This window comes from Myxine glutinosa, chromosome 9 (genome assembly GCF_964187855.1).
Source record: "Myxine glutinosa chromosome 9, kmMyxGlut1.1, whole genome shotgun sequence".
NCBI lineage: Eukaryota > Metazoa > Chordata > Myxini > Myxiniformes > Myxinidae > Myxine > Myxine glutinosa.
In genome coordinates this window covers 139,648,276-139,664,469 of record NC_136269.1, presented here as the reverse complement: position 1 = coordinate 139,664,469, position 16,194 = coordinate 139,648,276, and the positions used below count along the sequence as shown (strand labels likewise).

At 45.3% G+C, this 16,194-nt stretch overlaps 1 protein-coding gene across 1 annotated transcript in view; it reads left to right on the top strand.

The window, feature by feature from the left end:
- Positions 1 to 309: 309 nt before the first annotated feature.
- The window catches only part of LOC137435677 (tumor necrosis factor ligand superfamily member 13), a 36,359-nt gene continuing 20,474 nt past the window's right edge, over positions 310 to 16,194 (top strand). The window contains exons 1-2 of the mRNA XM_068129625.2: positions 310 to 388; positions 13,846 to 14,092. Of these exons, the coding sequence (XP_067985726.2) occupies positions 13,864 to 14,092 (229 nt within the window). The 5' untranslated portion in view covers positions 310 to 388; positions 13,846 to 13,863. The remainder of the gene's footprint in view (positions 389 to 13,845; positions 14,093 to 16,194) is intronic.

The following is a 16,194-nucleotide window of genomic DNA, read 5'->3' as shown; positions in this document are numbered from 1 at the left end:
ACGTTAGGGATGGTGTTAAAATTTGTGAAGTGCTGCAGAGACTGTTGTCCTTTCTGCAGGTTCTCCCATCTCAGCCAAGGAACTCTGTAGTTCTGGCAGAGTGGTGACTGGGTTCTTGGTCACCTCCGTGATTCTTGCCCGGTTGCTGTTTGGTCGGACGGCCAGCTCTAGGAAGAGTATGGGTAGTTCCATATTCTTTCCATTTCCTAATGATGAAGCTCACTGTGCTCTTGGGAACTTTCAACATTCTAGAAATTGTTTTATACCTTTCCTCAGATCTATGCCTCCTCACAATTCTATCTCGGAGTTCTACGGACAGTTCCTTCGACTTCATGGTAGAGTTTATGCTCCAACATGCACAGTCAACTGTGGGACCTTATATAGAAAGGTGTGTTTCTTTCCAAATATTGTCCAATCAATTGAATTGGCCACAGGTGAACTCCAATTAAGTTGTAGAGACATCTCATGGATGATCAAAGGAAATTGGATGCCCCTCAGCTCAATTTGGAATGTCATAGGAAAGGGGTTGAATACTTAATGCCTCAAGACATTTCAGATATTGATTTTTTATCTTTTCCAAAAAAAGAAATTCCAAAGAAAACAAAAAACAGTCCATTTGGCATTATGGGGTATCATGTGTCGATCACTTTTTTGAAAATCCACTCCCAAGTCCCAAATCCACGTTTTTGAAATACCAACTTCTGTCCTGGAAGTCCTTGGTGTCCTTGTGTTTTATACTTCTCCCACCCCCCACGCCCCCCCCCCCCCCGCCTTCCCACGCCTTCTCCCCCCAAGCCCTCTCCCTCCCACACATCTCCCGATGTCCCTGCTCTCAAATGTTGTGCTTGTGTCCTTCCCCTTCTCTCCCCATCTTGTCTACCGCTCCCTCTTTTTATATATTTTGTTTGTCTGTTTGATTTGTTTGTGTGATAAATGTTAGCTCTTTCACGAGCCTCGATTCTGTATTTAAAAAAAAAAAAAAAAAAAAAGTGACAAAAATCGCAATTTTATCCATTTTAAATTCAGGCTGTAACAACAAAATGTGAAAAAGGTCAAGGGGTGTGATTACTTTCTGAAGGCACTGTACGTATATATATATATATATATATATATATATATAGTTACGGATTCGTCACTTCCGTTGTGTTGGTTTTCATCCACTGTAAACATTTTGGATTCCATGTACTATTATTGTTTTCAAAAGGTTTATTGTTTATGAACTGTTTTCAAAAGGTGAAAAAGTGAGTGTTAAAAGAAATCGGAAACCGGATCGGGAACCGGACGACGAAGAGAAAGAAGAGAAAAAGAAGGCGGAGCGAGTAAGTCGGACAAGAAGGAGCCGAGCTATTTGCGGTCTGGAGCGAACGTTGGCGAACAGCAGTCACTAGCGAACTTTCGGGTTTCCCAGGAAAGGGATTCCTGCGACAGAGTGGTTATCACTGTGACAGATTAACCTGCGTGTCAGGTTTTGCGATCGATTCAGGAGAGAATCATCGTCGTGCCGTTGCGCCACGAGACCGGGCCGTCGGCCATTGTGACTCGCGCAGGACTTGCGCTTCGCTCACGGTTTCATCTCGTTTCGACCATTTTCACCGCATTCAGACGTCGATCTGGGGTGTGTGTGTGACGTGGCTTTTGAGTGGAAAGTCTGCGTGTCGCCGACTGTGAGCCGGTGAAACGTCCATAACCGAGGGTGTGATCTCTCAGTCGCCTGGAGGGCGCCTTTGGATTTCCCAGTCGCCTTGAGGGCGCCTTTGCCCCGCTTTGGCAGCGGGACTGTTCTTGCCATCTGTTCTTGACGGTATTGGGAGGGAGAGGTGTACAATATAATAAATTGATTACTTGCGTAATTAAAATAAATAAATAATATTCGTAAAATAATTAATTTCTTAATCAATTGGCTAATGGTAATATCATACCCAAACCACAAGTGTTTCATCCAAAGCTGTAACTTTTGGAAAGTTAATTAAATAAAATAATTGAAAAACTTAAATAATTAATTGATTACTTGATTAATCAATAAATAAGAAATCGATTAATTGATGAATCTAAAAATCAAAATTATCCTTCACGGCCACATCACTTGGTCACTGTCATGTCCAAATATCAGCTTCCTAGCTCAAAAGGTGCCTGAGATATTGCCCAGGTGAGAAAGAAAATAAATAAGTGATTAATAACGAAACTAAATAAATAGTAATCGTAAAATAATTAAATTATTAATCAATTGGCTAATATAGAATACATAAACCACCATCGTTTCATCCGAAACCGTAACTTTAAAAAAATTTACCTAAGTAATTAATCGAAGAATTTATCGATTAATTTATTAATCACTTGGTCATTGTCATGTCCAAATATCAGCTTCCTTGCTCAAAAGGTGCCTGAGATTTTGGCCAGATGAGAAAGAAAATAAATAAGCACTTAATTAATCAATAAGAATTAAATAATTAATCAAAAAATAAGAAATCTTGTTTTTGCCAAATCACATGCTCACTATTGTGCCGAAACTTAAGCTTCCTAGCTCAAGGTATAGCTGAGATATCGCCTGGACAAACAAACAAACAACAAAATAAGAAAGAAAACAAACAAACAAGAAAGAAAGAAAACAAACGGAGTGAAAACTGAGTACTCCCTTTTCAGCGTGTGTCATCACCGGGCGTGGGCGGGTGTACGATAATCACGTGCGGGGATCTCTGTGAAGCTCGTGACATGGTTAATAATCACGTGCGGGGATCTCTGTGAAGCTAGTCACGTAGTTAATTAATCAGTGCGGGGATCTCTGTGAAGCTTGTCATGTGGTTAATAAATCAGTGTGGGGATCTCTGTGAAGCTCGTCACATGGTTAATAATCAGTGTGAGGATCTCTTTGAAGCTAGTCACGTGGTTAATAATCAGTGCGGGGATCTCTGTGAAGCTCGTCACGTGGTTAATAATCAGTGCGAGGATCTCTGTGAAGCTCGTCATGTGGTGAATAAATCAGTGCGGGGATCTCTGTGAAGCTCGTCACATGGTTAATAAATCAGTGTGAGGATCTCTGCGAAGCTAGTCACGTGGTTAATAATCAGTGCGGGGATCTCTGTGAAGCTCGTCACATGGTTAATAATCAGTGCGAGGATCTTTGTGAAGCTCGTCACATGGTTAATAATCAGTGCGGGGATCTCTGTGAAGCTCGTCACATGGTTAATAATCAGTGTGGGGATCTCTGTGAAGCTTGTCACATGGTTAATAATCAGTGTGGGGATCTCTGAAGCTCGTCATGTGGTTAACAAATCAGTGCGGGGATCTCTGTGAAGCTCGTCACATGGTTAATAATCACGTGCGGGGATCTCTGTGAAGCTAGTCACGTGGTTAATAATCAGTGCGGGGATCTCTGTGAAGCTCGTCACGTGGTTAATAATCAGTGCAGGGATCTCTGTGAAGCTCGTCATGTGGTTAATAAATCAGTGCAGGATCTCTGTGAAGGTCGTCACATGGTTAATAATCAGTGTGGGGATCTCTGTGAAGCTCGTCATATGGTTAATAATCAGTGTGGGGATCTCTGTGAACCTCGTCATGTGGTTAATAATTCAGTGTGGGGATCTCTGTGAAGCTCATCACATGGTTAACAATCAGTGCGGGATCTCTGTGAAGCTCGTCACATGGTTAATAATCAGTGTGGGGATCTCTGTGAAGGTCGTCACATGGTTAATAATCAGTGTGGGGATCTCTGTGAAGGTCGTCACATGGTTAATAATCAGTGCGGAGATCTCTGTGAAGCTCGTCACATGGTTAATAATCAGTGCGGGGATCTCTGTGAAGGTCGTCACATGGTTAATAATCAGTGCGGGGATCTCTGTGAAGGTCGTCACATGGTTAATAATCAGTGCGGGGATCTCTGTGAAGGTTGTCACATGGTTAATAATCAGTGCGGGGATCTCTGTGAAGCTCGTCGCGTGGTTAATAATCAGTGCAGGGATCTCTGAAGCTCGTCACGTGGTTAATAAATCAGTGCGGGGATCTCTGTGAAGGTCGTCACATGGTTAATAATCAGTGCGGGGATCTCTGAAGCTCATCATGTGGTTAATAAATCAGTGCGGGGATCTCTGTGAAGCTCATCACATGGTTAACAATCAGTGCGGGGATCTCTGTGAAGCTCGTCACATGGTTAATAATCAGTGCGGGGATCTCTGTGAAGCTCGTCACATGGTTAATAATCAGTGCGGGGATCTCTGTGAAGCTCGTCACGTGGTTAATAATCAGTGTGGGGATCCCTGTGAAGCTCGTCACGTGGTTAATAATCAGTGTGGGGATCCCTGTGAAGCTCGTCACGTGGTTAATAATCAGTGCGAGGATCTCTGTGAAGCTCGTCACATGGTTAATAATCAGTGCGGGGATCTCTGTGAAGCTCGTCACATGGTTAATAATCAGTGTGGGGATCCCTGTGAACCTCGTCATGTGGTTAATAAATCAGTGCGAGGATCTCTGTGAAGCTCGTCACGTGGTTAATAATCAGTGTGGGGATCCCTGTGAAGCTCATCACATGGTTAATAATCAGTGTGGGGATCTCTGTGAAGCTCGTCACATGGTTAATAATCAGTGTGGGGATCTCTGTGAAGCTCGTCACATGGTTAATAATCAGTGTGGGGATCTCTGTGAAGCTCGTCACATGGTTAATAATCAGTGTGGGGATCTCTGTGAAGCTCGTCACATGGTTAATAATCAGTGCGGGGATCTCTGTGAAGCTCGTCACATGGTTAATAATCAGTGTGGGGATCCCTGTGAACCTCGTCATGTGGTTAATAATCAGTGCGAGGATCTCTGTGAAGCTCGTCACGTGGTTAATAATCAGTGTGGGGATCCCTGTGAAGCTCATCACATGGTTAATAATCAGTGTGGGGATCTCTGTGAAGCTCGTCACATGGTTAATAATCAGTGTGGGGATCTCTGTGAAGCTCGTCACATGGTTAATAATCAGTGTGGGGATCTCTGTGAAGCTCGTCACATGGTTAATAATCAGTGTGGGGATCTCTGTGAAGCTCGTCACATGGTTAATAATCAGTGCGGGGATCTCTGTGAAGCTCATCACATGGTTAATAATCAGTGTGGGGATCTCTGTGAAGCTCGTCACATGGTAAATAATCAGTGCGGGGATCTCTGTGAAGCTCATCACATGGTTAATAATCAGTGTGGGGATCTCTGTGAAGCTCATCACATGGTTAATAATCAGTGCGGGGATCTCTGTGAAGCTCATCACATGGTTAATAATCAGGGTGGGGATCCCTGTGAACCTCGTCACATGGTTAATAATCAGTGTGGGGATCTCTGTGAAGCTCATCACATGGTTAATATAATCAGTGTGAGGATCTCTGTTAAGCTCATCACATGGTTAATAATCAGTGTGGGGATCTCTGTGAAGCTCATCACATGGTTAATAATCAGTGCGGGGATCTCTGTGAAGCTCATCACATGGTTAATAATCAGTGCGGGGATCTCTGTGAAGCTCATCACATGGTTAATAATCAGTGTGGGGATCCCTGTGAACCTCGTCACATGGTTAATAATCAGGGCGGGGATCTCTGTGAAGCTCATCACATGGTTAATAATCAGTGCAGGGATCTCTGTGAAGCTCATCACATGGTTAATAATCAGTGCGGGATCTCTGTGAAGCTCATCACATGGTTAATAATCAGTGTGGGGATCCCTGTGAACCTCGTCACATGGTTAATAATCAGTGTGGGGATCTCTGTGAAGCTCATCACATGGTTAATAATCAGTGTGGGGATCTCTGTGAAGCTCATCACATGGTTAATAATCAGTGTGGGGATCTCTGTGAAGCTCATCACATGGTTAATAATCAGTGCGGGGATCTCTGTGAAGCTCATCACATGGTTAATAATCAGTGTGGGGATCCCTGTGAACCTCGTCACATGGTTAATTAATCAGTGTGGGGATCTCTGTGAAGCTCATCACATGGTTAATAATCAGTGTGGGGATCTCTGTGAAGCTCATCACATGGTTAATAATCAGTGTGGGGATCTCTGTGAAGCTCGTCACATGGTTAATAATCAGTGTGGGGATCTCTGTGAAGCTCATCACATGGTTAATAATCAGTGTGGGGATCTCTGTGAAGCTCATCACATGGTTAATAATCAGTGTGGGGATCTCTGTGAAGCTCGTCACATGGTTAATAATCAGTGTGGGGATCTCTGTGAAGCTCATCACATGGTTAATAATCAGTGTGGGGATCTCTGTGAAGCTCATCACATGGTTAATAATCAGTGTGGGGATCTCTGTGAAGCTCATCACATGGTTAATAATCAGTGCGGGGATCTCTGTGAACCTCATCACATGGTTAATAATCAGTGTGGGGATCCCTGTGAAGCTCATCACATGGTTAATAATCAGTGCGGGGATCTCTGAACCTCGTCACATGGTTAATAATCAGTGTGGGGATCCCTGTGAACCTCGTCATGTGGTTAATAATCAGTGTGGGGATCCCTGTGAAGCTCGTCACATGGTTAATAATCAGTGTGGGGATCCCTGTGAAGCTCGTCACATGGTTAATAATCAGTGTGGGGATCTCTGTGAAGCTCGTCACATGGTTAATAATCAGTGCGGGGATCTCTGTGAACCTCGTCACATGGTTAATAATCAGTGTGGGGATCCCTGTGAAGCTCGTCACATGGTTAATATAATCAGTGTGGGGATCCCTGTGAACCTCATCACATGGTTAATAATCAGTGTGGGGATCCCTGTGAAGCTCGTCACATGGTTAATAATCCGTGTGGGGATCTCTGTGAAGCTCGTCACATGGTTAATAATCAGTGTGGGGATCTCTGTGAAGCTCGTCACATGGTTAATAATCAGTGTGGGGATCCCTGTGAACCTCGTCACATGGTTAATAATCAGTGTGGGGATCTCTGTGAATCTCGTCACATGGTTAATAATCAGTGTGGGGATCCCTGTGAAGCTCGTCACATGGTTAATAAATCAGTGCGGGGATCTCTGTGAATCTCGTCACATGGTTAATAATGATGTGTGGAGATCTCTGTGAAGCTCGTCACGTGGTTAATAAATCAGTGCGAGATCTCTGTGAAGCTCGTCACGTGGTTAATCGTCAGTGCGGGCATCTCTGTGAAGCTCGTCACGTGGTTAATAATAATCAGTGCGGGGATCTCTGTGAAGCTCGTCACGTGGTTAATAAATCAGTGCGAGATCTCTGTGAAGCTCGTCACGTGGTTAATCGTCAGTGCGGGGATCTCTGTGAAGCTCGTCACGTGGTTAATAATCAGTGCGGGGATCTCTGTGAAGCTCATCACGTGGTTAGTAATCAGTGCGGGGATCTCTGTGAAGCTCATCACGTGGTTAGTAATCAGTGCGGAGATCTCTGTGAAGCTCGTCACATACTCTTCATCTCCCATTTGAAGTTACTGTTAAAACAAAGGATAAAAAAATTATCTCCATTCGTACTCTGGTTATTTTGGGGTTTTTGAGATTTTCATCGGGATTCAGGCCCTTTAACTCCATATTCAATATAAAGTGGACTTGGGAAGTTCAGAAAAAGTTTGCGTTTTGTCCGTTTTGGTACCGGAATGATGTACACAGACAGTACAAATATTCTGTTTGTCTTTCCTAGACACTTCGGATTTGGCCGATGCAAGTATATGGAGTATTTGGCCGAATGGGGTCTTAACTATTCTGAAGAGACTGGGGGTTCTAATTTAATTATTGTACAAATCATAGTGGGGGGTGGGGGGAGGGGGGTAGAGCACAAATAATAGGGGGCTGTAGTACAGATAATAGGGGGCTATAGCACAAATAATAGGGGCTACTGCAAGAATAAAAGGGGGCTACAGCAAAAATAATGGGGTGCTATCGCACAATAGGAGGCTACGGCTAAAATAAAAGGGGGCGACAACACAAATAATGGATGGCTATTGCACAAATAATAGGGGGCTATAACAAATAATAAGGGGCTATGGCACAAATAATAGGGGCAATAACAAATAATAAGGGGCTATGGCACAAATAATAAGGGACCATACCCTAAATACTGTCGTGTCGACGGTGATTAAGATCACGGGCGCCAGATGGCCGAACAGTTTGCTTTAACTCTGAGGCGAATAAGCCGAAACTTGGCGGTCAGTCCGTCGTGCACGGGTGAAGGAAAAACCAGGTTGCTTACCTCAGATGGAACCACACGGGGCTTCCTCGAACGCACAAACACAGAAACGACAAGACGAAGAAAATCCACTAGGGTTTAATGAAAATAATCGTGAAGCAATAAAAATGAAAGTTGAGGAAACTATAAGGCTAAGGTGAGGGACCCTCCGCGCAGAATCAAATACAGACACAGAGAGAGATAAAAGAAAATAACTGCTCGTAAGTCGGCCAGTACTCAGCTCTGGCCTCGATGAGGGCTGTGGGATGCCTGGTGGCCATGGAACTTGTCCCACAGTTTGGCCAATGGCCCGATTGTCAACGGGAGCAAGATGGCCCTGAATCGCTCTTCCGTCGTGCCACAAACGTGAGGTACTCGGGCAGGTGGCCCTCGGTCTCGCCCCACTGCATTCAAACCTCCACGAGCCCCGCGATGCGTCGCTTTCTGACTCCTCTTCGACGGCCGCGGAAATCTCTTCCTTGACTCCAACAACAACTCGGCGATGTTCGGTGAGCCAACATTTCACAAAGGCTCCAAAATCACTCCACAGTGCGCCCAGGCACGAAGCGCAGCCGTTCCCTCACACGACCAAGAACAAAGAGAGCGAGCAAGGGAGAGCCGTCTTCTTCTCCCTCTCGAACGTTCAACCTCTGACATCACTCCTGACCAATCGCCGAGCTCCATCAACACCACTCCATGTCCTCTGGACCAATCACGACTCTTGGGGCATGGTCTCTCTGTTACGAGTCTTTGGGGGTGGAGTTTAGTCTCTGTTGGCAATTGTTGGTTGTTGTGGTTTAAGGGACCGAGTTCATGGCTGTGTAGAAACATAAGGAAAAATCACAGGAGGCAATTACATACTGTGGATTATCCTTAAGCCCTATCTAACTAACACAAAACCACCTTTTTTTTTTTGGTATACAAGGTCGAGGCTCGTGAAAGAGCTAACATCAATCACAAAAAAAGACAAACGGACACACAAAGCATACAATAAAGGGAGTGGGAGACAAGATGGGGAGAGAGAGGGAAGCACACAAGTACAACAGCAGAGAACAGGGACAACGGAAGATCCGTGGGAGGGAGAGGGCTTGGGGGGAGGAAGCATGGGAAGGCGGGGGAGGGGGGTGGGAAAGGTATAAAACACATGGACACTGCTAGAACTTCCAGGAAAGAAAGAAGTCGGGATTTCAAAAAAAAAAGTGGATCTGGGGTGAATTAACCGGGGTAGAAGAGATCAAGGTTTTGGATGGGGGAAGACGAGATGCGGTGACATGCAAACCCTCCGTGCGGTGACATGCAAACACTCTTAACCTGACAGGTTCCCTACTTATTGCATTGAGGGTTCCTCTTCTGCGTGTCCACGGCCCATGCTGAAACCTATACGATCTTAACTCCACTATGGTATTTCTTCCCTACCACCACAAATGTAACACTACTAAGGGGGCTTTATCACAAACAATAGGGGGCTGTACCACTAATTACATGGGGCTATGGCACAACCAATAGGGGGCTGCAGCACATTTAATAGGGAGCTAAAACAAATAATTCGGGGCTATTGCAGAAATAATAGGGGCTATAACACAAATAATGGAGAGCTATAACACAAATAATGGGGGGCTATAACACAAATAATAGAGGGCTATATCACAAATAAGAGGGGGCAAAGGCCCAAATAATAGGGAACTACAGACTTGGCATTTAATATGGAATATTTTTTTTGTGGGGGTGAACTTACTTTTCAAGATGACTTAGAACCAAAAGTTCATTGGAATTATGTTGAAATTACTCTAGATTTTGTTAATGTGACCTTTAAAAGAAACAAAAACCACATTTGACATTTCGAAGCAAATAAATTGATCCTTGAAAGTGATGTAAACTGATATCGAACTCAATTCACGGACAGTACTGTGTTAAACTTCTGTGCGTTTTCCAGAAGTATCTTTTTATTTTGCACATTAGCCAAAAATTTTTTTAACAAAAACAAAAGTTAAATTACGACTGGGATTACGGACAGTAAAATTACAGTTCAGTACTTCGTGTAACCCCCACGAGCATTCAGGAGAGCACGTACACATTGAGGCATGCTGTTCACGAGATTTGCCAAGGTTTGGACAGGGATCGCTTGCCATGCAGTTACAATAGCCTGCTGCAATTCACGCACAGAGGTCGGCTGCTGGTCCAAGTTGTCGATTTGATGCGTTAATTCTGCCCACAAGTTCTCTATCGGATTCATATCCGGGGACATGGCAGGCCACTCCATATGCTCTACACCACGGTCAGCAAGAAAGTGTTGGATCATGCGAGCACGATGAGGCCGTGCATTGTCATCTTGGAAGACAAAGTTTCCTCGAAAGGCTGCACGAACAAATGGAAGCAATGTTTCTTCCAGAATGGCCCTGTGCTTGAACTGGTTCAGGTTTCCATTCAGAACAACCAGGTCAGTTTTGCCCCCTGCATGAAAAGCAGCCCAAACGGTCACCCCACCACCTCCAGCTTGGACTCTTGGCACTATACAATCTTCGTTGTAGGCTTCATGCACTTGTCTGCACACTCGGACGCGGCCATCTTGACGATAGACCATAAATCTAGACTCGTCACTGAAGATCACATGATTCCAGTGTCCTGGCTGCCATTGACGGTGCTCTCAGGCCCACTGCAATCGGCGCTGGTGGTGTTGTCTGGTCAGACGTGGCTTTCTCAGGGGACGCCTGGCACGATAGCCTGCTTGAACCAGTCGTTGGTTGACTAGCCTTCTGGATACAGGCACATTTGTCAGTTGCTGCCACTCAGCCCTAAGCCGATTAGCTGACTTGGTACGGCCATTGCGGACTAACCGGTGCAGCTGGCGATCATCCCTCCTTGTCGTTCTGCGGGGACGTCCTGGCCTCGGTATTGGAGTAGGGACACCCCTCTGAGCATTTCGTTTCAGGATCTTTGACACCTGACCTTGAGTGATGCCATACTGCCTAGCAATAGCACGCTGTTTCATGCCGGAATTTCGTAAAGCCACCACTAAATGACAAACAGCATTGTCGAGTTGACGGACCATCTCCAGGGGAAGCGGCAATAACTTTTGTAGACGTGCAGCAGTTGTTTTCCATGAAAACAGAACGCAACAACCCTTATATACCCGATTGTGAAGCCAATCGTCAAATGTACCCGTCCGTACATTTTGTCACGCCACCTGTGATATAATCCTGTTATTGACTTCTTGCTGCAACAGACAATCAGTGACATGCTTCTTTTAACAAAGAAATCACCGAAGCGTAAAAGAAACTCACCAGATTGATATACCGAGTTCAGAAAGTAAACCCAAGTCAAGAAAAAAAAAATATTCCATATTAAATGCCAAGTCTGTATAACACAAAACAAAGGGGCAATACCCCTGCTGCTCACCTGGTAGAATAAACAGTATTGTTCTGTGGCTGGCTCTCTGTTAACACTGAGGTACACCACGGATGGCAATCGTATTATTAATGGAGGCGTTATCCTATTGATGGTGGATGATACGCGAGACGGAATGAAAAATACCGACTCACCTGGACGGCTGCCGCACGCAGGCATCTTCACCCTGCAAATTAATAAACCACATGAAACGGAATTTATGTACAAAAATAAATGCGGCTTTATTGCCGGACCCCAATACAAAGAAATGCGCCAGTAAAGCTAAACCCCCTAGTGAACGCCCTTACACACAGACTTGCACAACAGACAAATGGTGAGGATAAAGTAAAATAAGTGTTGTGTTTGTGGGTGCGGGCTTATCTCCGTCTAGCTGAGGTGTGTCAGGGTTCGTCAGGTCAGAGCACATCGTCCAGGCCCCAAGCGTGCAGTCCGGATGTGGCTCCGGTCGGCGGGAACTAGGCCTCGATGCGCCCTCGTTCGCGCTCCACCAGGCCCACATACGCCGCCGCAGCAGGCATCGCCTGCACGGTCGCCGCTCGCACGCGAGGTCCCGCACGCAAACAACAGGGGAGGACGATCGCCGGTGCTCCACCGTCTCTCCACCATTCGTCATCGCCCACGAGCAAGGGTCCAAACGGAAAGAGATGCAATGCAAGAGAAGGTAAGAAGGGAAGAGAGGTCCGGGCAGGAAGGCATCCAAAAACGAGAGGGATGAAATGTCGGCCAGCGAGTGGTTTTACCGGCCGTCTCGTGACGTCAGCTCTCCCTCCCCCCAATCAGTGCATCGCTTCTTGACCTCTCGAATGTTCTGATCACGTCCGTTCCCTCTCATTGGCCGAGCACTTCGCGCCCTTGGTGTCATACCATCGGTCGGTGGCCAATCAGTGTGTCGCTCCTTCCACCAATCACGGGGAAGTTTTCTGCCCCTCCCCTGACGAATCACAAGTCTTTCTCTACTCTGCCAATCGGCGACCTGCTTCTTACTCGCCCTTTGCCTTGACCAATTGTTGCCCTTCTGAGCGTGTCCATTGCCGGCCTGCTCGATGTTTCATCGCCATGGTGTCGTAATGCGCGGCCGCTACCTGACTGTTCTTCCGGTAAATTTTATTATTATCGTGGCGCAGGGGAAATTTAAGTAGGGTGCGGTGTGCTAATGGGCCTAGCTAATGTCTATGGGTGTGTTGCCATACGGGACACAGGTATGATCACAGGTTTGACACACGGGGGAATTAGCATAATCCCTACTCTACCTATCACACGATCATCCTTGTATGATCACAGATATACAACTTAATCCGACAAACCGCCTAAACAGATCCCTGACTTACTGTACATCGAAATGGTTCTTCTTCTTCATGACAATGGAGCACCTACCCATGCAGATCTATCTGGATCTATATATCCCCCTACCCAAAATTCACAACAGTATGTATACTACACTGACTAAAGGTATTTCAAACCAATTTCAATGGTTGCTAGAAGACAGGGCAGCATGTAGAATCATATTAACATAATCATAAGACTTTAAACAAAAAAAAAAATATTTTGGGGGGGGGTCAAACCTGGATCCACTTTGACCCCCAGTAGACCCCCTTAAACCACGACTTTTTTTTAATGCCGTGAATAAACTTTAGTCACAACAGTCAACACAACAAATATCATTAGTGCCAAATTTGGTCGCAATCCCATCAGCGGTTTCAGAGAAGAATGGTCAAGTATTTACAGACAGACTGACGACGCGCCATCGCATAAGCTCCCCTGAACTTGGTTGGGAGGAAGATCGAATTGCCTGAACAAGAAACCTGAACCAAGATCGAATTAGAGCTAATAATAGGGGGCTATAGCCCCACCTCGTCCCAATGAGGAATCCCTGTCTGTTCTGACCTCTCTAAAAGCCACACTTACATCAGTGGGATTGAACAACCGATGGAACATCACACAAGCCCATTCATCTTGCACTCATAACCCAATACCTAAACATCATTCCAGACTTGTTGTGTATTGCTCCCATCAAGTCCATAGCTGTAGAGATTGTGCGATTTTGTGGTTGCACACCCCATGGCGACATTAATCCACCATGAGAGCGACATTAATCCACCATGACACGCGCTGAGATGCATATTTGTCATTTTTCATGTGACTATGATGGTCAAGGTAGGTCACCATATGTCTGTAATATGTATAGCAGGGATGAAAATGTTTTCATGAAGTCCAACATAACATTTAAATGGAAATGTAGGGAATGTGTTGCTTGCTACCTGTAACCATGGACGCATTGAATGTTGGACACCTGAATGCAGGGCGAGAGCGAGCAGGAGATGTCCACATGCGCAAAGCGTCTTCCACCCATCCTTGTTCTCATTGCGCTGCTGGCTCTCTTGGCTGCGATGGCTCGCCGTTTTGCTTGGGATTACTCCACTGTCTCCAGGCGCCGCCAGCAATTTCGGTCTACGTCTGTGTGGCTGAGAGGTTGGCGCCCCCGCCATCAACGTACCCTCAGATCGACCGCACAGTTCATCACAGCAGAGCCTTCTCTGCCTTCTCCAGGTCTCATTGGTGTTTCTTGCATTTTAATCACAACTCTACTATTATCGGCATATATATTAAAATATTAAAATACAGTTTGAAAACCACATGGAGAGACACGGGAAAGGGCATTTGGCTCATCGTGGATATGTATGTCTGAACCTTGTGAGCGAAATATCATATCATAGCATGTTTTCTGCGTCTTCCACTTCATCAACTCACATCACTTCACCAACGGGGGACCTAGGCGTAACGCTTGTTTACAATGAGCCATGTCTCAATTTTTTTGATGCAGGGCTTTTGAAGATATAGAGGTGCAAAGTTTTTTGGTTTTTCCAAGATGGCGCCCATACCACGTGACCCATGTCGTCATAATTAGCATTAAAAATTATACAGGTGGAGTTGCACCTATGGTGAAAATTTCCTGTCAATCGGACCAACTGTTGCAGAGAAAATCAAACATTTATTCTGTGCGGACAAACAAACGGACAAATGGATTCAATTACAGTGAGGGTAATAACTAGAACGGTACTTGGTAGGGAGCACATACCTCCACCAGGCTGAACAGTTCACATTTTGTATTCCACCGATCGATCGGATCTGGATCCGGACCTTGGCTTGTTTTTGTCACTTACCCAACTCATCCACCAAGTTTCGTCCAAATCCGGCAATACCTTTTTGAGATATCGGTTTTATCCCCATCACTGAATGGTGAGGAATCACTTAAAACCTCAATATCCAAATCCGGATCTTCACCAAAATCTAATCAATTCATCCTTGTCACACAGACAACCTCGCCACAAAATTTTGTCTGAATCTGTCCACAACATTTTTTTAGATGTCCTGTTCACAGCCAAATGGACAGGTGTGAAAACATAACTTCTGCCCACCTTCGGTGACGGAGGTATCTAGAGCGAAGTTGAAGTTGACGGAGGTATCTAGAGCACCATTGCAAATCTCCACACTTCCCACATAATGCAAAGTTGAAAGATGGCAAAAGGTTCCACCGGGATTGACCCAATATCAAATTTTAATGAAATAAATAAAACGTCCCCCCCCCCCCCCCCCCCCCCACGTTTTGACCCCTGTGACTACAAGTCCCCATCCCCTATGACATGAACCGTGGCTCAAATGCAAAAATAGTTACATATTCCATGCGCCCCCCCAACGGTGATTGCACATACAAAGTTTCATTAACAAATGTGCCCGTAATTACATTTTAAAGTCATCTCATTTTGATTGTCCAAGAGATGAATTTGACCCCAAAAAAAAGAGATGGGCCATGATGTCCGGATGGATGTCTCTCCCTCCGTCCATTAACTTTCTCCTATTTCTGCCTCTCCTCCCTTATCACCTGGCTCATTGTTCTGAAACATGACTCATGAATACAAAACAGTAGCCCACACAATTGCTCAGACTTCGATTTTTCGGTTTTGGATCTTGGGGGTTCCCAGGAGGGGTTAACCCCCAAACTTTGGATCCCTACTCGTCCCTTATTTACCAACTCTGAAACCTGATGCAGACCTTCTACTCAATGGTCCTCACAATGGCGCAGGCTTTGATTTTTCCAATTCGAATCATGGGGGCTCTAGGGAGGGGAGGGGGAAGAGGGTTACCCCCTGAAACTTCGGATCCCTACTAGTTCCTTATTTACCAACCCATTTCTCTCAAACCCAATGCAGCGCTTCTACTCAATGGTCCACAGGATCGCTCAGTCTTAGATGTTTCAATTTTGGATCAGTGGGGCTCGCAGGGGGTCCCCCCAAAATTTGGGTCCTTAAGTCTTTTGGATGCTCAGGAACTTTTGGGTCTTTTGGATGCTCAGGGACTTTTGGGTCTTTTGGATGCTCAGGGACTTTTGGGTCTTTTGGATGCTCAGGGACTTTTGGGTCTTTTGGATCCTTGGGGACTTTTGGGTCTACTTCATTTGGGTCTTCTGAGTCTTTGGCATCTTAAGGATCTGAGGGGTCATCAAGGATCTTCCAAGGTCGAAGGGGTCTCAGCAGTCGAAAGAGTTAAAAGGTACATTTCAATAGTACAGTAATACGTAATTAATTAATAGATGTACGTAATTAATAGACACAAAATATGACAAACAAACACACACACACACACACACACAC